This window comes from Dromiciops gliroides, chromosome 2, assembly GCF_019393635.1.
Source record: "Dromiciops gliroides isolate mDroGli1 chromosome 2, mDroGli1.pri, whole genome shotgun sequence".
NCBI lineage: Eukaryota > Metazoa > Chordata > Mammalia > Microbiotheria > Microbiotheriidae > Dromiciops > Dromiciops gliroides.
Genome location: NC_057862.1, coordinates 77,542,883 through 77,564,644, shown reverse-complemented (window position 1 = coordinate 77,564,644; position 21,762 = coordinate 77,542,883). Strand labels below are relative to the sequence as shown.

At 36.8% G+C, this 21,762-nt stretch overlaps 1 protein-coding gene across 2 annotated transcripts in view; it reads right to left on the bottom strand.

Annotated features, from left to right (window-relative positions):
* Positions 1 to 21,762, bottom strand: part of TM9SF3 (transmembrane 9 superfamily member 3) — a 69,658-nt gene that overhangs the window by 32,493 nt on the left and 15,403 nt on the right. Inside the window, exons 2-5 of one of the 2 annotated variants that reach the window (XM_043982543.1) lie at positions 20,427 to 20,622; positions 12,860 to 12,979; positions 6,696 to 6,856; positions 5,602 to 5,679 (exon numbers count right to left, since the gene is read on the bottom strand). In XM_043982543.1, coding sequence (XP_043838478.1) covers positions 5,602 to 5,679; positions 6,696 to 6,856; positions 12,860 to 12,979; positions 20,427 to 20,622 — 555 coding nt within the window. Of the gene's footprint in view, positions 1 to 5,601; positions 5,680 to 6,695; positions 6,857 to 12,859; positions 12,983 to 20,426; positions 20,623 to 21,762 lie in introns of both variants that reach the window. The other variant, XM_043982542.1, reaches the window with a different exon arrangement.

Sequence of the window (21,762 nt, the reverse complement as noted above, 5' to 3'; positions counted from 1 at the left end):
ACTCCCTAAAAGTTAGAATGGACCAAATAGTAGCCAATGATTTCATGACACAAGAAACACTAAAACAAAGTTAAAAGACTGAAATAATAAAAGAAAATGCAAATTATAGCGCACATAAAAAAATGACCTGGAAAACAGACCAAGGAGAAAAAAATTAAGAATCACTGGACTATCTGAAAGCTTTGACCAAGAAATGGGCCTAGACATATTTCAAAAAAAATTTGTTTTATTGCCCATATCCCTTAGAACCAGGGAGCAAATATAAGAAATCCCAAAATGAAAACTCCCAGGAAAATTACAGCCAAAATCCAGAACTTCCAAATCAAACAAAAATATTACAAGCAGCGAGAAAGAAAGAAATCAAGTAGCAAGGAGCCACAGTCAGGATCACACATCATTTAGTAGCCACTACTATGAAGAAGTAGAAAGCTTAGAATACAATATTCCAAAGGACAAAGGCTTAGCCGAAAATAACTTACTGAGCAAAACTGAATATAATCCTACAGGGAAAAAAAAGACATTTAATGAAAAAGGGTTTTCAAGCATTATTGATGAAAAGAACTAGAGCTGTATTAAAATTTTAAAGTTCAAACACAAGAGTTAAGAGAGTCATTAAAAAAAAAGAAGAAACAATTATAAGGCATAAGGATAAACAAGGATAAACTGCTTACATTCTAATGTAGGGAGATGACAGATATATTCCCTCTGACACCTATCATCAGGAGTCATAAAGGAAGTATAACTACAAAGAACGTCTAGGAGTGGTTCTACTATGTCCAGATGATATTAAAAGAATGGAAGGAGAGGAAAAGAATTCACTGGGAAGGAAGGGTAAGAAAGATTAGGGAAAATTCTCTCACATAATCAGAGTATATAATTTGAAATTTATACAAATGCAGGTGGGGGGAATGGAATAGGACTGACCTTGAACACTGAAACACACACACTTATACCCCCATAATTGGGTACAGAAATATATTTTACTCCAAAGGGAAAAAGGAGGGAAAGAGGAGGAAGAGAAATTGGTGGAAGGGTAGATTAAGGGAGGAATAATTCTAATCAAAACAAACTAAGAATGTACTAAAATATTTACAGCTTTTTCTTGAAGCAGCAAAGAATGGGAAAGTAAGGGAGTACCCATCAAGAGAGGAAATGTTAAACAAGTTATGGCACATAAAGGTAACAGAATACTGCTGTAAGAAATAATAAAAGAAAAGAATGGTATGAACTGATAGAGAGTAAAGTGAACAAAACCAGAAGAACAATTTATACAGTGACCACAATATTGTAAAAACAAACAACTTTCAAAGACTTAGGAACTCTGATCAGCATGACCAACCACAATTCCATAGGACTAACAATGAAACATGCTACCCACCTCCTTATAGAGGGGTAAAAGACACAAGCGTGCCAATCAGGACACCCATGAGACATACACAAGTACGTGAATGTGTGTATATTTTTTTTTTTCTTTTGGACATAACCAATGCAAAATTTTGTTTTGCTTTACAATGTATGTTTGTAACAGGAATTTTATTTCTCTTTCATCTTCAGTTGGGTGGGAGAGATTTAAAGAGAAAAGGGGAGGAGAGGGCAGATTTTTACTGGCTGAAAGAAAAATTAACTTAAATTAAGATTTGTCTGCTCTGGCTTTCATGATATTTTATAATCTGCTAACCTAGCTACTCAAACTTTTTTTTCCATTCTTCTCTATAACCAAGTTGACCCCATTATCCTACATACAGCCCATGTTTATTTCTGCCTATGTCTGCTCATGTTGGACAGATCTTCAACTAAGGAAGCCCTCCCCTTATCCAAATCTCCCAATCTTTCAAGGCCTAAATCAAGTTTCTATATCACATCTATTTTAAATGTTCTGAGCATCACCTATCTCCTTTCTCTTAGAGTGTGCATCATCTATTTTAGCATTTAATCATATCTTGAGGATATTACAGCTTCACTAAGGGAAGCAAGAATGTAAAGGGAAATATTAAATGACAATATAAGGAAGTACTTAGGTGTTTTAGATAAATTCCCAGTGAGGAAACCACAAGAACTTATGGACTACTTATATGTGTTCTTAAAAAGTTTGTTCTAGTTTTTCTCAAAAGAGAGATCTAAAACTGCCTATAAAGTGATTAATGGATAATGTTAAATATTCTGATTCTAACTGATTTTATTTCAATGAACCAATGATAGTAAGAAAGCAAAAGAGTCAAGCAGAAAGAGTATTCTACCTATTTGGAAAAATATAATCATGGGGGAAGTCATGACGGGAAGCTGAGTTTAAGTTGACAGCAAAATATTGATTCTTTGAGGAAACAGTTTCTCAATGAATCAGATGGTCAACTGTGAGAAAATAATTATTAATAATTGATTTCTTGGGGAGACCCAGGGACCCAGTTTTTCTCTACCTCTCCCCACTTCAGAGGTATCAATTTTTAGGAGGGAGTTCTAATCCTATGCAGAGTGTACAAGAAAGGTTGAGAATAGACTCTAAAACACACCACTTGGAATAGGTCTTTGTCCCTCCTGTTGTCATCATGGTAGAGTTCATTTTAATATGGACCAGCCTCAAGTCTCATCAACCAATGGAAGTGAATGAGCCCAGCTAATGAGCTCTGATAAGTGTGTAAGGAGCCACCTCCATTGAAAAGAGGAAAAAGACCTGCCTTTAAGTAACTTGCTCTCTTCTTCCTGGGGTTTGCCACACAGGCTCTCCTCTTGGCTCAATACACTGGGTATGTAACTATTTGGACCTGAAAGCCTGTGACTAATGGGGAAGTTAGGGAGACACACGGTCAATACTTTAATAATATGTGATATGAATTAATAATAAATGCTTTCTGCCAAAACTGGTGCAATAGCAATAAGTAGCAATATTTTAGAAAACCCAGCCTAGACCCTCAATAATTTAAATAACACACTATCCAAGAGAAAACATCGAGCAAGCAGTTTGAAATGTAGGATTATGACCCCATTTTGATCACTGACACAAAAAAACTATACTGAAAAAAGAAGCCACAACCTCAATTTTATTAGCTATCCTTTTGATCCAACAACAAAGTGGGGGTTAAGAAGGCTGCAGTTATAACACAATAAAAACTTTTTTCCAAAAATCAGAATAACTGACTTAAGGGGAAAAAATATATAAATTAAAATCCTATCTATAAGTAGAAAACCTCTAATGGGAAGAAATCTTGTAGGACAAAGGTCAAACTGACCAACGTCCATCCTAGGATAATTATAAGACAGTCTATAGGACATGCAGTAATGAAGTAGTTCAATTGCCACTCCCTCATGAAGGCTAGATCTAAGCAATAACACGAAACAAATTTACTGCTAATTTACAAAAATCAAATATGGCATAGCAGGGGGGAAAAAAAGATTTGATATCAGAGGGCATGAATTCAAACTTCATTTCTGCTCCTTGCTACCAGTGTGACATTGGGGAAGTTGCCAGACTACTTTGGGCTTCAATTTCCTCATCTGTAAAATGAAGGGTTTGGGCTAGATCGGGGCTTCTTAAACTTTTTCCACTCGTGACCCCTTTTTGCCTGAGAAATTTTTATGTGACCCCAGGTATATTGGTATATAAAATAGGTACATATAATCTTTTACTGTTGCAACCCCGAGTGTAAGAAGCTAGGAGCTAGATTGTCTGAAGTCCCTTTCAGCTCTAAATCCTACAGCCTATAATCCTTCAACTAAGAAAAAGTTTTTCCAAAACACTAGCTATTCTTCCTGACCAAGCAGTCCTAAGAGTAAAAGGGAAGTCTATTTTCTTTCCTAACAGAACAAAAAAACAATCATTAAACCAGTTATTACTAATAAGCAACGATGATAATGACTTTACCTAGTACCTTACCATCTACAATGCACTTTTCTTCACAAAAAATCTGTGAGATAGGTAATATAAATACAGTTTTTGTTTTTTTGCTAGGCCTTGTGATTTTATCAGTGAGGAGAATTCCCAGTGAGGAAATTCCATCTAACAATAGAACTTGCTTGGCAACTGAAAAGTATTTTAGGCCCTAGGGTGTGGAGACATTAAGTGACTTGCTCAGGGTCCCAAAGTGACTAGTATGGGGCAGCTAGGTGGTGCAGTGGATAGAGCACCGGCCCTGGATTCAGGAGGACCTGAGTTCAAATCCGACCTCAGACACTTGACATTTACTAGCTGTGTGACCCTGGGCAAGTCACTTAATCCTCACTGCCTGGCCAAAAACCAAACCAAACAAAACCAAAGTGACTAGTATTAGAATGTGAATCACAGTCTTATTCCTAGACTCTAGGGCTGGCTGTCTAAATGCCATGTCACACTGCCTCTCAAGTGAAAACATTACGATCTCTAGTTAACATATTAGGAAAGTGAAGTTACATGACTAGTGGGAGCATAAATGAGACTACCATTGGTCTCCTGGGTTCCATGTTCAATACTCTTTTCATGACAACATAAAGAGGCTGCTTATACATTGCAACCAACATGGAGAGGAAGATTTCAGTCCAAAAAAATAAACCAGTGGTTTCCTAAATATAAGACATTGGCAGACCAAGCCAAAATTGTAGTCTGGCCTCACTGCCTGGCCCCTACTTTTTTTCCCTTAAAAAACTTTTATGCCCACCCCTTCAATTAAATAACAAAAAGAAAATTAATAAAATAAAACCATCATCAGAAACATGGATAGCAGAGCAAAAACAAATTCCCACACTGGCCATGTCTCAAAATATACATCTCTCTGCATTTTAAGTTCATCACTGACAAAAGGTGAGTGGTGTGTTGGCAATTCCTTTTAAACTTTCCTATCAATACGAGTACAAGCATATAAATACTACTCCCACTGTAACCATAATTACTACTGCCCCAAAGAGGCCAAAATTCCCACCACTGGAGCTATTGTTGCTCCTTCATTCCAGCTAATCCCAACAGGAAAACCCCAATTCATTCTACAAGGTAGGGGAGTTCTCTCTTGCAGTGGATGGTGTGTGCTATTGAAAACTCTGAACAAGTTTTCCCTAAAGAAAGAATATTCTAAATGATAGTATGACCATGGGAAAATCACCTTACCTCTCTGAGTCTCAAGTATCCTTATGTGCCAAATGAAGAGGTGACATATCTACTAGAGGAATGCTAAAGTCCCCTTCAATTCCACAATTCTATAATTCTAGTATTGTATTTCATCATTTACATGAGTTTTGTCAGTCAGAATGGGAACCTATCACTAATAACTTATTTTTCCACAAAACATTACATTTACATCTAATTAACACTTTCCAGAATATAACCCAGCAACATGTTTGTGGGAGTATCAGTTACATCCCTACCCAAATTGTCATCACAACAAGGGTAGTATAGAAGCAAAGGAGTCATAGGACTGTGGGTAGTGGCTTGAGTTTGTAGCTTTTTTCTTCCCCAAAGAGCTTCAAGGAATTTGAGGGAAGAGGGAGTAGGAAGTTGGGGAGGGAGAGTATCATCTTTTCCCACTTCCCACTGTGAGCATCAGCAGTGCTAATAGTGAATCAGAAAGTCAGTTCAATGGAAAAAAAGTGAAATACATTAATATGCATTAAATGTCTTAAATAAGCAAAATATTTACATACCCTATGTTGAAAGAAAGATGGATCTAGATATTTGTCAAATCGATCTTCAAATTTTATATCTGATTTTTTCCATTTCACCTGAAACAAATTTTAATTTGAAAAATTTACAAAAATCAAGAAAACATGAGAAAACTTTGTGTAAGTATTAAGAAACTAGAGAAAGGATGAAAAGTGGCTATCATTATTGGCACTTCAAAACAGGAATGACGAAAAGAAGTCAGTGCAAATTCCTTTCTATATACAACATCAACACATCTTTGTCCAATAAGGATTTTCTGAGAGTGACAGAGTTCTTCTGTTTTCAAGATCTATTTATTGTTAGCTAATGTTTTCATCTGAGATAAGCTTAATATCTAAAATTAAATCACTTTCAACCAAAATAAGAACCAAGAAAACTTTACCTTTAGATTGAATTTTTTCTACTCAATGACACCAAAAAATTTCATAAATAAAATTATTCAAATATTATTTGTACTAGTACATTTATACAATGTTTAAAAGACTTTTAAAAATTGGCTACTACTAAGTTTATCTTTCCAGTTAGCTGAGCCATGGGGTATGAGTAGGAAAGAGGGAGAGGTTCTCCTTATACAATTTACTTTTTTTGCTATCAGGGTTGTTAAAATCCCCACTCTGATGAACATTTCAATGACACATCCTATCCCACCTGGTGGGGCATGAAACTGCAATCTGGTTTATATCAGCCCTGCCAAACGGTAGGCTCAATTTTATCTATCAGCACTCATTGTTAGAAAAGAGAAAACATAAAGCATTATGTATTATGAATACATACATAGTTTTTCTAGTCTAAGAGGCTAGTTTGGGGGGCAAATTTTGCTATATCCAGGAGCAAGTCTTACTGAACAAAATTTAATTTATGTGTACTATAGAAGGTTGTACTCAAAAAATGTCCTTTTCTTAATAAGACCCTGATTTCAAGATGATGAACAGTTAAATCAAATAGACAAAATTTATAATATTTAGTTACAACAAATTTCTTGTTCATCTACTTCAATTCTAGAACAGACTTAATTATTTGTAAGGGATATGACCTAAATATTGCTCCCTGAATGGCATATTATTTTAATACTTACTGAATATGACATTGAAATTTTTGTATTTGCTATCAGTTTCACCTTTCCTTCACTAGTTAAGTTAACATCCACAATTCGATTTCCATTGAAACCTATTTCCAGTCTTTTGTAGGTCCAAAGATAGTAATCTTCAGCATCTTCATCTGCTTCACCAACAATACCTATAAAAGACAAAATGCTAACATTTTACAATGCAGTATCACAAAAAAAGAAGTCTCTTTTTTGTAGTTTTCCTAAAAGCTGAGAGTATGTTACTATTTTTTAATTCCTACAATATTCATTTGGAGGAAGGTAAGTAACAAATACTATTAAGCCCAGTTATTTAGAATATGCTAATGAGGCAATGGTATATAGTTTGATGCTCAGAGAAGCCAAGTAATTTACTGAAGAGAAAAACTGTCTGTTCCACAACTCCAGACAAAAGAGGTCATAAAGCAGACTGGGTGTATAAAGTTTGGGAAGAGAACCACTCAGATCTGATATACATTTTTACTATCCAGGCCAATGATTTCATTACTGTGGAGAATGCACAGTATGAAGTCTCTCTCAACCAATGGAGAACAGTCCTGGCACTGAGGAGTTAAGTGATTTACCCATGGTCACTTAGCTAATATATATGTCAATATATGCTTGCAAGGCATACCCTCTCTACCAACTCACAAGTTGTACAGATCTTTACTTTTAAAATATTTTCATACCTATTATCTCATCTTAATTGCATAACAGTTCTGTGATGTACAAGAGGGACTGCCATACTTTTGAATAAAAAAATTAGACACTGAGTAATTTTTTTTAGGTAATAAAGTCATTTGGTACCTTGGAATAAAAATTCAAATTTCCCAAATTCTTCACCACCATTCTATTTCTCCCAGATACACAAGCAAATACAAAGGACAACATGATTTTAAAACAAAACAAAGCAAAAAAAAAAAAAACCACCAGTAGGAAATCAGTATAAGAAATGAAAACAACCAATCACACTTCCAGCCATCCATTCCTTTCAACCCCTCAGCCAATACTTCAGTTTCTTGAAGGCCCTTGATGTAAAAGATCTCTCCAACCTCAAATTTCTCATCATACTCTGAACACACTAACTTATAGAATGAACAAACATGGTGTATCCTACTTACTAGATTTTAAGTTCCTGAAGGGCAGGGACTCTGTCTTACTTTCATTTACTGCACATGAAAGGGGCTTAACAGATTTCTTAACTAATTCATTCAGAAGTGTTCACTGAGCATTAATTGTGTACCCAACTATACTATACTGTATTAAGTACATGAGCAAAGCAGGAGATACAAAATAATCAAGCTGTTCTACTCATTGTCATCTCCATAAATCATATATCCAAGGTTTTGCACACTCTCTCTCTCAACACTTCCTTTCTTTTTCATAGGATCACAAAGATCATAAATTTAGAACTGAATGGGAGCTCACAGATCATCACCTGAAGCTCCATTATTTTTATAGATAAGCCCGCTGAGATGAAAGAAACTGGGGCCCACTGGGATAAAGTGCTGATCAAAATCCCAAAATATCAAGCAGCAGAGCGGGAAGAAAACATTTGTTGGTTTGCTAATTGATCTTTGGTTTTCAATTCACAAAACTCCAAATATCAAGCCTAAAGCTTTCAATCTTTACATGATGATAAAGAATAACCAAGCCAGATGGAGTTCACACCTTAGGAAAGAACTAACCTTGTCAAGGAATTATAAACCTCTTAAGGAGATAAAAGAGGGATTCTAGATGTCCTAATCAATCTCCTTCTGAGCACATGCACATTTGATTCCTCAGTTAAAAATGTAGAGTCCGGGAAGTAGGATATGCCCCAGATTAACTGCCCCCTGTGAAAGTCCAGACCTCCTAAAAGTGGTTCTTATCACTCTCCCAGCAATCCAGGCTATTCAAACAATTGGAATCATCTTTGACCCTCTTACCTGCCAATATCCACTCAATCTACAAATTCCACTGGTTTTTCTTCACAGTGTAGGTCATATGAAAGTAATGTTTTTCACAACCATTTCTTCCTTTTTATGCTTATTGCCACTACCAGAGTTTAGGTCCTTAACAGCTCTGCCTTGACTACTGCAACAATCTCCTAGAGAATCAGTCTGGCTCGAGTCTTATATACCCTCCAATCTAGCCTGTACATCTATACCACAGTGATAGTGCTAAGACACCATTTCGATCACATTACTCTGTGAGGCTGTCCTAGGCCTTCTTCTATTCATCCTCTACACTCTCTCACTTGATGACCAATGTCATTAGCACCCATGAATTTAATTATCATCTCTATAAAGATAACTTACAAATACACACACACACACACACACACGTATGTATGTATTTAACAACAGCACCTCCCTTAAGCATCCAGTTAAATTGGATGTCTTTGGAGGGATATCAAACTCAGTAAGTCCAAAACTAAACTCTTTTCCCCCAAATAATAATAATAAAAATAATCTTTTCCCCCAAATCCCTTCTAAATATCCTTATTTCTGTCCAGAGCACCACCATCCTTCCAGGTAACTCAGTAACACAATGCTGATATTAACTATGATTCTTCACAATCCCTCATCCTCATCCCACAGATCTAAGTCAGAATTGACCAGTCCTTACCTCCACAATATCTCTGGTAAACATCCTTTTTTCACCTTTCCAACTTGGTCATACATGACTCCATTTCTGGCACTCTTACAATCTTCCTGTTCTTCCAGTATGTCACTCTGTCACCTACCTGTGCTACCTTTGCACTGGTCACATCAAGGAATGCAATCACTCCCACTTTAACTCTACTTCTAGCAATAACTCCCAAATGAAGCCTTTGTTTGCTCTCCCTGTCAAACACCTAGAAAATGGTTTCCACCTGCCTATGAAACAAGGGCAAATACCTCAGCCTTGCACCTGTGGCTGGAAGTCAGATGTAAACATTATGGAACAGAATGTAAAGACATGGAAAATGCAGCTCCTATTAATCCCTTGTATGAACCTCCTCTCCAACCAAATGTGTATTTCACTGCCCTCCACAAAAGGCCTATTCTTTTCTTTCCCCATATCTCAGTTCATGACATTTCTACTGACTGATATGCCCTCCTCACCCATCCAAATCCTGTCCATCCTTAAAAGGCCCAGTTTAAATTCTGCTTTCTCCAAAACACTTGTCCAAACTATTCCAGGTGGACTTCCTATTCTGAACTCCAATTAGCATTAACAATCTTGTAATACTTATTTGTAGTATAGTACTGTTGTTACATCATCATTTAAAGCATATGCTTGCTGCAAGCACCAACTAGACATTAAGCTCTGTGAGAGTAAGGACCTAGTCTTATCTGTGTCTTTATTGCTCTCAGAATCTAGCAAAGTGCTGAAGACAGTATTAGTCCAAAAACATTTGTTGGTTTGCTGACTGATCCTTGGTTTTCAATTCACAAAAAACTAGGCCATACCATTATTTTGTGTAGATTTATTTCCAAAGTATTCTTCTAGAGAAGCTTTCTTGTCATTAATAGACTTAAAAAGAGAATTGGTTTGGTATGGCATTCTAAGACTTACTAGGTGGTGATTAGTCACAAGTCATCAATAGCAGTTATGAGCACCCCCATATATGTTAAAGAACAGCCCACATAAACAGCATGGTCCACTCTGCACAAGTCAGAGGAGCTCCTCTCAATAACCTGCCACCTCAGAAATCAGGAGGCCACCATCCTGTGAGAATTTAAATTACATCTCAGAACTTCATGTTCTGTGTTGGGGCTACTTTTGTGCTTTAAGTAACAATGCTCTCTTAACCCATTAGGTCCAAAATTTTTCTTAGACCTAGCATAGTTCCCTCATTTACTTTAGTACATAAGGGCCCAGATAAGGACAACATAAAATCCCTCCACTGCTGCTATCTGTAAAACAGCTAGACCTTAGTCTATCTCTGCTAAGGTCACTGTGGAGCCAGCAATGTAACTGACTTTTCCTCTCTTGCTCAGCTATTCCAAGTAAGAAAAAACAACAGAAAACAGGAGTGCATGAATGAAATGAATCTTCATTTGACCTCTGACAAAACAGGAAGGGACAGTAAAGGCTCTGGTCAAACTTTTAAAATAGTATCTTCCCACAATCTAGATGTTCAACTTCCCTTAACTCACAGCTATACCTCCAGTCATTGAGACCTGCGACAATTAAACTGGAGCCCTGGGGAAAGCTTAAGACTTGGAAGGAGGCAAGGCTGTATTCATCACTGTGCAAGGAAGGTGATCGAAGTAATGATCACCTGGGCCTGAGGTTTCATGGCCAACTCCTCCACCTATCAGACTCTGCTTTACATGCCATCTTCCCACAGCTACTACTCCTTCCTTAGATGTCTGTGCTCAACCAGAGAAGGCAAGAGGCCTAACAGTCATTCTTGGAATATCAGAGGCTTAGGGGCAGCAAGGTGGCACAGTGGATAGAGCACCGGCCCTGGATTCAGGAGGACCTGAGTTCAAATCCTCCCTCAGACACTTCACACTTACTAGCTGTGTGACCCTGGGCAAGTCACTTAACCCCAACTGTCTCACCAAAAAGAAAAAGACTATCAGAGACTTCAAGGGGACCTAAGAGCATCTTTCTTCTTGACCTAATTCTTCTGTTCCTCACACCTGGAAGAACCCATATATGATCACAGGATTTGGATCTGGAAGGTCTGAGGGCCCCAAGGCCATCACCAAGCACACCAGCTCTAAGCAAACCAGTCGGCCCCAGGAGTTGCTCGTGACCCCCCCCTCCCCGCCCTGTCCCAAAACAAAGGCTCTTTTCAAAGCCACCCCCCCCCAAAAAAAGTTTTGACGTGTAATTGGAAGAATATATGCATTAAAAAGAGAAGCAGCAGCTTGCCTGAGAAGAAAGGCGCCTGGAATCACAGGAGCATCAGCTTAGAGCAAGAAGCGACCTCTAAGATCATTAGATCAATAATCTCATTTTAGAGATAAAGAAACTGAGGCCCCAAAAGATGAAATGATTTGTCCAAAATCACACACTAAGCAGCACAGTCGGGAACTGACTTCAGTTGTTGTGATACCAAATCCAAGGCTTATTCAGCTACATCATGCTGCCACCATTTTGTATGGCCATTGATGGAAACTGTTTACCATTCACACATAATCACCATTCAAAACAACAACTGTGTTTATTAGTTTATTTCATCTTATAAATTACAGCATTAAAAGGAAGCATTTCTAAGATGAAATCAACGCTGAATCAGCTAAAATATAACCTGGAGCCAAAGTTTAAAGTTCCTGCCCTACACTGAACTCAGGTACTAGGAAAAAGCTGTTTAAACCAAAATATTTAATTACTGTTCTCATTTCCATCTACCCCTACTTCCCCTAGCCAAGGAAAAGGATGAACTAGACAGAATGTTCACTTAGATTGTACAGATTAAGTTAAGGTGTTCTTTATTTGCCTAATAGATGACTCTATATATTCATAGCCAATATGGAGAGTTAGGTAAGCAGAAAATAATTGAAGGGGATTGAATTAAGAAGCTAGATAAGTACTATATAGTTCAGGAACAGTAGGCATTTAAAAATTCAAATATAATTCTAAAAATATTCTACAATTAGATAACTTTTGGATTATATACCATTATGGATTTTATACACGAAAGTCCCCTGACTAATATAGTTTATCAAAGGCTAACTATTCCAAAAGTTTTTGAATCAAACATGAATTTTTGAAAAAACATAACAGAAAAACTAAGGATATTCACAAGAACTTAACCATACCATACTACTAATCAAGAGCCAGAATTAGACCACTAAATTATATTTAAACCCACTTTTCCATTGTATGAAACATTCCCCTCAAAACTACTTTAACTTCAAGTTTATTTTAAACCTCTGAATTTCAAATTAACCTTGTTTCACTCTGTAAAACATCTTGTTCCCTCAACATAGGCTGGATTTAGTTTCCTCATTAATTTGGTTTTAATAAGAATGATGCTTATTTATAATTAGTAATAGGAAACTATGACAACATAGTAAAATGAATTATTTTTATATATAATGTAAACATGTACAGAGCAGAGATTACTTTTATCACTATAAAGGCAGTAACCAATTTGGTACATAGTGATTAAATAAATAATGCTGACTATGAAAATGTCAAAATACACTTTAAATTATGTATTTACTTACCCCATATTGGTAAATCATCAATGTACATCTGATACCAGTAGTGATTCTTGATAGCATATACAAAAGCATCTCTCTTTGCTTTGTCTAAGTCAATTTCACAGTAGTTGGTCTGCACATCATCTGCTTAAGTTAAAATATTCTAATTAGACCACGGTATACCATGAAAAACACACAAGAAAAAAGTCACTTTCCTTCATCTTATTATTTTCTGAATTTAAAACTTTTCTGTAGTTTTATCTTCTATAAGATAGGAGGGGAGGGGCAGCTAGGTAGCGCAGTAGATAAAGCACCAGCCCTGGAGTCAGGAGAACCTGAGTTCAAATCTAGCCTCAGACACTTAACACTTACTAGCTGTGTGACCCTGGGCAAGTCACTTAACCCCAATTGCCTCACTTAAAAAAAAAAAAAGATAGGAGGGGAGTAACAATAAGATGAGACTAGAATGATCAATATACTGCCTACTAACTCCAATAAGGATGAATAGATCAACACTTTATTCCTAAAAAGATTCCACATGAGGTCAGTCTGTATAACTTAGTAATCTGGAGTTATTTAATACTTCTCAGAGAAGAATATATTTTAAATTTGTTTTTACAATTTCACCTATAAAAATGATTTTTTAATGAAGTAATTTTTATTTCTGTCACTAAATTATTTAACTGTGGCTGGTAAATTCATTTTCAAATTACTAACAAATATGAAAACATTATGCATGTATATTTTAAAGAAATGTTCTTTAATAAACATATTTTAATAACTATGAATACAGAGAAGCATAGAAAAGACTTATGTGAACTCATACAAAGTCAAGTAGGTAGAAGTAGGGAACTAACATCATTGTTCAGTTGTTTCAGTCATGTCCAACTCTTTATGACCACATTTGGGGTTTTCTTTTTGAAAATATTGGAGTGGTTTACCATTTCCTTCTCCAGTCCATTTTACAAATGAGGAAAATGAGGCAAAGACGGTTAAATAATTTGCCATAGAGCTAGTGTCCATGTTCAGACTTGGACTCAAGGAGATGAGTTTTCCTGACTTCAGGCTTGGCACTTTATCCACTATGCCACCTAGCTACCCTGGTAAACAACATGGATAACTACAATATAAACAGAAATAAAAGCAAAACAATCAAAACTGAGTATTGTAAAATTATTATGATCAAACCAGGTCCCAAAGAAGATATGAGAAGACACCTTCCCCCATACTTGTTTGCAGAGGAGAGGAACCAAGGATGTGGAAGACCAAATAAAACATCAGACTTCTTTGATATTTTTATTAGTTTTGCTAATTTTTTTATAAAGGATAGCTTTCTAGAAGAAGGTGAGGGAAGAAAATAATGGAAAACGTAGGTGATGTAAAAACAAGACATAAATATACATTTTTTTTAAAAAACAGGGTAGGAAAGTGTGAGGGAATAATTAAGATGTGCTTATGAAGACTGCTATAACATAAACTGTTTCAAATAATGGGGTGAGGGGGACCAGATGATATGACAATGAGCAAATTTTTCTAGGCCTTTCTTCTCCACTGGTCTCTTCCTAACTTAAAAACATATTAACATTACAATTCTAATCTTCTAAGGTGCAGAAGACAAAGAAGTCAATACGATATGAATTTTCATTCTATCTTACAATGTTCTCTTTGGTTATGTTTGGGGTTTTTTTGTTTGTTCATTTTGGGGTTTTTTTGCAGGGCAATGAGGGTTAAGTGACTTGCCCAGGGTCACACAGCTAGTAAGTGCCAAGTATCTGAGGCTGGATTTGAACTCAGGTCCTCCTAAATCCAGGTTTGGTGCTTTATCCATTGCACCACCTAGCTGCCCCATTCTCTTTGGGTATGAATGATAAACCTTTTTAATCTTACATAATAGCATTTCTCTTGACTTGGGATATGCCCTCTTACATAGGTAATTTTACAAAGAGCTCTTCACAAAATAAAGAACTTACAAACAGAACCTACTGTATATAACAAAATCAATGATAAAGGCTAAATACCCAAGGCCTAGACTCATTATTCCCCCAAAAAATTCTAGGGCCCAATAGATAAATGGTCAAAGGATATAAATAGTCCTCAAAGGAATAAATGAAAATCATTAACAAATATATGAAAGAATAGTCCAAACCATTAATAACAAAAGAAATGCAAATTAAACCAACTCCGACTTTTCACCTCACACACTGCAATTTGGCAAAAATGACAAAAGTTAGGAATAGTCAACCCCTTTGCAGGGGTTGTGGGAAGACAGGCAAACTAGTGTACTGCTGGTAGAGTTATGAATCAGTACAACCATTTTGAAAAGAAATTTGACATCACATCAAGTAAATTAAATGTCTGTACTCTCTAACCAGAAATTCCACTAAATTATACCCCATATACTTATGAACTACACCCCAAGGAGGCCACTTCAAGAACAAAGTACCGATATCCCTCATATACTATTTATAGCAACACTTTTTATGATAGCAAAGAACTGGAAACAAAACAGATGCACATCAGTTGGAGAATAGCTAAAAAAAGGTGTGGCATGAATATAAAAGAATATTACTGTGCTATAAGAAATAATGAATATGATGACTAGAGAAGCATGAGAAGATCTACATGAACTAATGAAGAACTAAGCAGAACTCAAGAAAAAAATGACATATACAATGACAGTCATTTTTTAGTTGGGTCCAAATCTTCATGAACCCATTTGGGGTTTTCTTGGCAAAGATACTTGAGGGCTTTGCCATTTCCATCTCCAGCTCATTTTACAAATGAGAAAACTGAGGTAAACAAGGTTAAGTAACTTGCCCAGGGTCACAGAGCTAGTGTCTGAGGCCAGATTTGCACTCAGGAGGATGAGTCTTCCTGATACCAGGCCTGCCACTCTCTCCACTGTGCCACCCAGCTGCCCCTTACACAATGGCTACAACAATGTAAAAAAAAAAAAAACGAAACACCCAAAAAACCCTATCAAAAGTAAATGTTGGGGGCAGCTAGGTGGTGCAGTGGATAGAGCACTGGCCCAGGAGTCAGGAGTACCTGAGTTCAAATCCAGCCTCAGACACTTAACACTTACTAGCTGTGTGACCCTGGGCAAGTCACTTAACCCCAACTGCCTCACTTAAAAAAAAAAAAAAAAGTAAATGTTGGGGCAGCTAGGTGGCACAGTGGATAGAGCACCGGCCCTGGAATCAGGAGTACCTGAGTTCAAATCCGGCCTCAGACACTTAACACTTACTAGTTGTGTGACCTTGAGCAAGTCACTTAACCCCAATTGCCTCACTAAAAAAATAAAATAAAATAAAATATTTTAAAAAAAAAGAAGTAAATGTTACAAAATTACAAAGTACAAGGAAGGCAGGAAGGGAGGGAGGGAGAAAGGGAGGCAGGAAGAAACAAAGAAAAATGAGGAGATACCCCCTCCCTTCTTACTCTTCCTCAGAGGCAGGAAAGCAATGAGTATGGTACATTGCACATATTTGCAGACTTTTTCAATAAATTGAACAGTTATGCTATTTTTCTTCTTTCTGTCTTTAAAAATATCATTTGTATGGAATCAATCTGTATGTATCAATATATGGGATGGCCCTCTGGGAAGGTGAAGAGGGACACTGGGGGAAATTATGGTGATATAAAAAAAGGCAAAGATAACAAAAAAAGCTGATTTTTTTTTTAATTGGTAGGAATTGGCTAATATGACAAAAGAGGAAAATGATAAATGTTGGAGAAGATGTGGGAAAATGGAAACACTAATGCATTGTTGGTAGAGCTGTGAACTAACCCAACCATTCTGGAAAGTAATTTGGAACCATGCCCAAAAGGCTTTAAAACTGTGCATACTCTTTAACCCAGCAATATCACTACTAGGTCTATATCCCCAAGAGATCATAAAAAAGGGAAAAGGACCCGCATATACAAAAAATATTTATAGCTACTCTTTTTTGTAGTAACAAAGAATTGGAAATTCAGGGGATGCCTATCAATTGGGGAATGGTTAAACAAGCTGTGCTATGTGAATGTAATGGAATACTATTATGCTGTAAGAAATAAGCAGACGGATTTCAGAAAAACCTAGAAAGACTTTACATAAATTGATGCTGAATGAAATGAGCAGAACCAAGAGAACATTGTACACAGTATCGACAACATTGTGAGATGCTCAACTGTGATAGACTTAACTCTTCTCGGCAAAACAAGAAAATGCCAAAAGATTTAGGACGGAAAATGCCCTCCACATCCAGAAAAAGAACTGTGGAATCTTTTCACTTTTGTTGTTGCTTTTTTGTTACTGTTCTTGTTTATTCTTGCGGGTTTTTTTTTTCTTTTTGTTCTGATCCTTCTCTTACAATATGAGTAATGCAGAAATTATGTTTAACATGATTGTAATGTATAACCTATTTCAGATTGCTTATTGGCCTCAGGAGCAGGGAGGACAGGAGAAAAATTTGGAACTCAAAAAATATGTTTACATGTAATTGGAGAAAAAAATTAAAATAACATTTTTTTTTTAAATTAAAAATAGGGGCAGCTAGGTGGCACAGTGGATAGAGCATTGGCCCTGGATTCAGGAGGACCTGAGTTCAAATCCAGCCTCAGACACTTGACACTTACTAGCTGTGTGACCCTGGGCAAGTCACTTAACCCCAATCGCCTCACCAAAAAATAAAGAATTTTTTTTTAAATTAAAAATTTTTAAATGGTAGGAAATTTGTAAAGTTGCAAGGCAAAAATTGAGTCCAGAGTCAAACCTCACATCATATATCAATACATACACCACTACAAAAACTAACTTCATTAAAGATTTAATTTTTTTAAATCAACACACAAACTAAAAGAAAAAAAGAGAACAATCTACCTCATGGGGAAAACAATTGTTATCAATCAAAAAAGTAAAAGAAATTTTCAATGGGTTTGATTATACAGATGATTAAAAAAACTTTAACAAAAAGTGGCATCTCAAAAGAAACAAAAGATGTCTGTGGTACATATAGCAGATAAAAATGTAACATTCACAATCTACATGGAACCAATAATATATCTATCAGAATAACATGCACAATCTCCTAATCTCTAAGAAAAATGGGTCTTGAAATCCATAATCCTAACCCTACAAAATAAACTTTTTTTTTTTTGGTGAGGCAATTGGGGTTAAGTGACTTGCCCAGGGTCACACAGCTAGTAACTATCAAGTGTCTGAGGCCGGATTTGAACTCAGGTACTCCTGAATCCAGGGCCAGTGCTCTATCCACTGCGCCATCTAGCTGCCCCCAAAATAAACCATTTTTAAAGAAATAAAACTTGTTAATAAAATCACATAAAAAGTTCAAAAATGATTCTCAAAAAAAATAGGAAACTATTGATAAACCATATGAAAGACTGGTCCAAATCACTAATAAAAGAAATTCTTAATCAAAATATCTCTGAGGTTTTAGCTGCCAAATTGGCAAAGACCACAAATGATTCAATCAGCCAACGGTAGAAGAGCTGCAAAGACAGGCATACTAACACATGTTGGTGAAACTGAGAACTGGTCCAAACATTCCGGAAAGAAATTAGTAATTATGACCAAAAAAATTTTAAAAGTCATCTATCTAGTTCAACTCCCTCATTTTACAGAGATTTAGAAAGGTCCAGAGAAGTAAGGTAACTCGCCCAGAGTCACCTAGTTAAGCGGCAGAAATGAGATTTCAATGCAGGTTCTCTGACTCCAAATCCAACATTCTTTTCTCCTGCACTGTGTGATAAGAAGGCATGATAATAACGGATAGAAAGAGCGCTGGATATGAAGTCAATTAGACATGGTTTCAGATTTCACCTTAGACTCATTAACTAGGTGACCATGGGCAAGTCATTTCCTTTTCTGGCCTTCAGAAAACTTGCTAAGATCATAAGTTATAGACAGCTTAAGATCTGCACCAGTGAAAGGAGTTCCTACAAAATCAAAGGTCCTTGTCATATTGATGATGTGATCTGAACAACAGGGAAATTCTAAAGAATTTGTTGAAAAATAACCAAAGAATTAGATAAAATGGATGACATTTCTTGGAGAACACAATCAATCAATCTCTCCTGCCACCCCCTACCCCCACACTCCCAGGTCACAAAGGCATTAAACAGTGATATGAAAATGTGAACCCAAGGACTCTTAAGAATCCAGTGCTTCCCCCAACTAAATCACATTGCCAATGCTTCCTTTAACTATACAACTGCAACTATTCTAGGCACTAGAGATAAAAAGACAAATGAAATGGTCTATGCTCTCAAAGAACCTAAATGCAATCAACTCTATGGATATAATTCAGGAACAACTAAGCTTCTCGGTAGATTTAAAAAACAAAACAAAACAGACCTGGTATTCAACACATAAATCAGGAGCTAAAAAAGACAAATTTGTCATCATGTTATAACTGTTCTTTCCTCTGGCTCCTAAGTAAATATTCCATTCATTCAAAATGTGAAATGGATTTGTAGTTCTCACTTCCAAATCCTTTCCAATCTGGCTTCTGACCTCATTACTCAACTCAAACAGCTCTCTCCAATATTACCAATGATCTCTTACTTGCTAAATCCTTAATTTTACTGACTTCTCTGTTTCACCCTCCTCCCTGAGTTTTTCTGACACTACTCTCTCTGGGTCTTTTTCCCCTTGTCTGCTAATCCTATATAATTAAATATCATCCACTCCAAAGCAGAACAGAACCACCAAAAGCCAACCACTGCAGAGAGCAAAGGACTTTCCCTTCCCCTGACCCAGCCTGAAAAAAGGCACCAGGACAAATGAACACCACCAGCAGCCAAGCTTTCCTCTACCCCAACAAAATGCCCATTACCTACTTTGCACCGGTGTTGGACACTCTACCCACTCTCCCGCCTCTACCAGAAGTACCCCCGAGTCCAACTTATGTCAACACTTTGACAAAAATTTGCCATGCCATTGTTCCCTATAGTCCTCACAGCCCTGCTATCTTGCCTGCTACTTTGCTGCCAGGGCCCAAAAGCCACTGAGTCATTCTGTCTGCCATTAAAAATGCACCCTCCTTTACACAATGTCTCATCCAATGAGAATGTGACCAATTTGAGCACTGGCACGTCCTTGCTGAGCTATTTGTATCCCCAGCATTTTACCCAGTGCTCAGCACTTACCACTTGCTTCTCCTCCCATTCCATCACCTCACAAAGGCACCCAAACCACTCTTAGGAAGTTCTATTAACAATTCTCCCTGATGGCTGCTCTAAAGTGGCCTCTTGACATCTTCCACCCCCAGCTCCCAACTCTATTTTGTGGGGGCAAATGCCTGAAGGCATGTGCCCCTATTCTCTTCTCCAAGCTAACCATACCCATTTCCCTCAATAATGACTAAAAAAAAGACTTACATGTTGCCAGAAGAATATCACTTAAACTCTATGAAAACAAAGATTTTTCTAAATAGATTACAAAAGTAGTCTAGCTAAAATTTTTCTAAATGTTTCGATAGAAATCTTTATTAAATCATGTATAGAATTTTCTATGTAAACATTTAACTTATAGATTAAAGCATTTCTCAGTGCCTGATTTATAATTTTAAAATTCTAAAATATTTACCTTTAAATTTTATATCTAGGCCACTAAACTCCAACTCAACTCCTTGAAGTGCTTCTCCCAGTGTTTCATGGTAATGGCTGATGCTTTTTTTCGATCCCACACAGAAAGGAAGTGAGAAGTATTTATATGTTTCTTGGCGATTGTGGTATGGTCCTACAGTATTCATCCATAAAACAACTTCTTCTTTATCTTGGTACTAAAAAGAAAACACATTAGAATATAAAATTATGAACTTAAAAGTACAGCAATTTTTTTGGACAGAAACATGTAAGCTAAAACAAGGTACCAAATACATTTCAATCTTACTACAACCCTATCTTCCATATAGTTATATAGTCAAAAGATCTATTGTTCAATTCTATAAATATGCATTGAGAACCTATGATGTGCCAGGCACTGTGTTAGGTGACAGGGATACAAATAAGAAGGTTACAACCTAATGTTGTTGTTTAGTCGTTCAGTCACGTCCTATTCTCCATGATCCCATGGACAATATCACACTACTACTATCCACTGAATGGGCTTCTGTTGGCAAAGACAAGAGAGTGGTTTGTCATTTCCTTCTCCAGTGGATTAAGGCAAAGAGAGGTTAAGTGACTTGCCCAGGGTCACAGAGGCTGGATTTGAATTCAGGTCTTCCTGATTCTAGGCCTGGTGATCTATTCACTGAGCCATCCAGCAGCCCCTTATAACCAGACTTCCAATAAGAGGGGAAGGGATGCTGAGGCAAGTGGGAAGGGGTTAAGTTAGCAACACAGTGATGAGATTTAGAGTGATTAGATTATCCTGGGAGGAGAATTTTGTTCAGCTGAGCTACAGATGTATAGTTGTTCTAACTTCATGGAACTTTCCACGTTCTATCTAATATAGATATTTGTGTGTATACCCACACACATGCACACATACATGCACACCTGGGCAAGAGCACACACTGGTACTCACATCCATGTGTGTATACTTTCCCTTCTACTGAAATGAATAGGACAGTCTTAATCATCTTTGTATCCCCAAATACAGAATACATAATAGACATTTAATAAATGCCATCAAAAGTGAACAGGTAGGGGACAGCTAGGTGGCGCAGTGGTTAAAGCACCAGCCCTGGATTCAGTAGGACCTGAGTTCAAATCTGGCCTCAGACACGTGACACTAGCTGTGTGACCCTGGGCAAGTCATTTAACCCTCACTGCCCCACCCAAAAAAAAAAGTGAACAGTTAAAAAGGGGATGTGTAGTGTTACAGCAATAGTATTTGTTACTACAACTAACAAACCAAGAGCCTACTTTATTATCCATATTTACACAAGACAGGGAAAAGAGAAACAAGATTGAAAAAC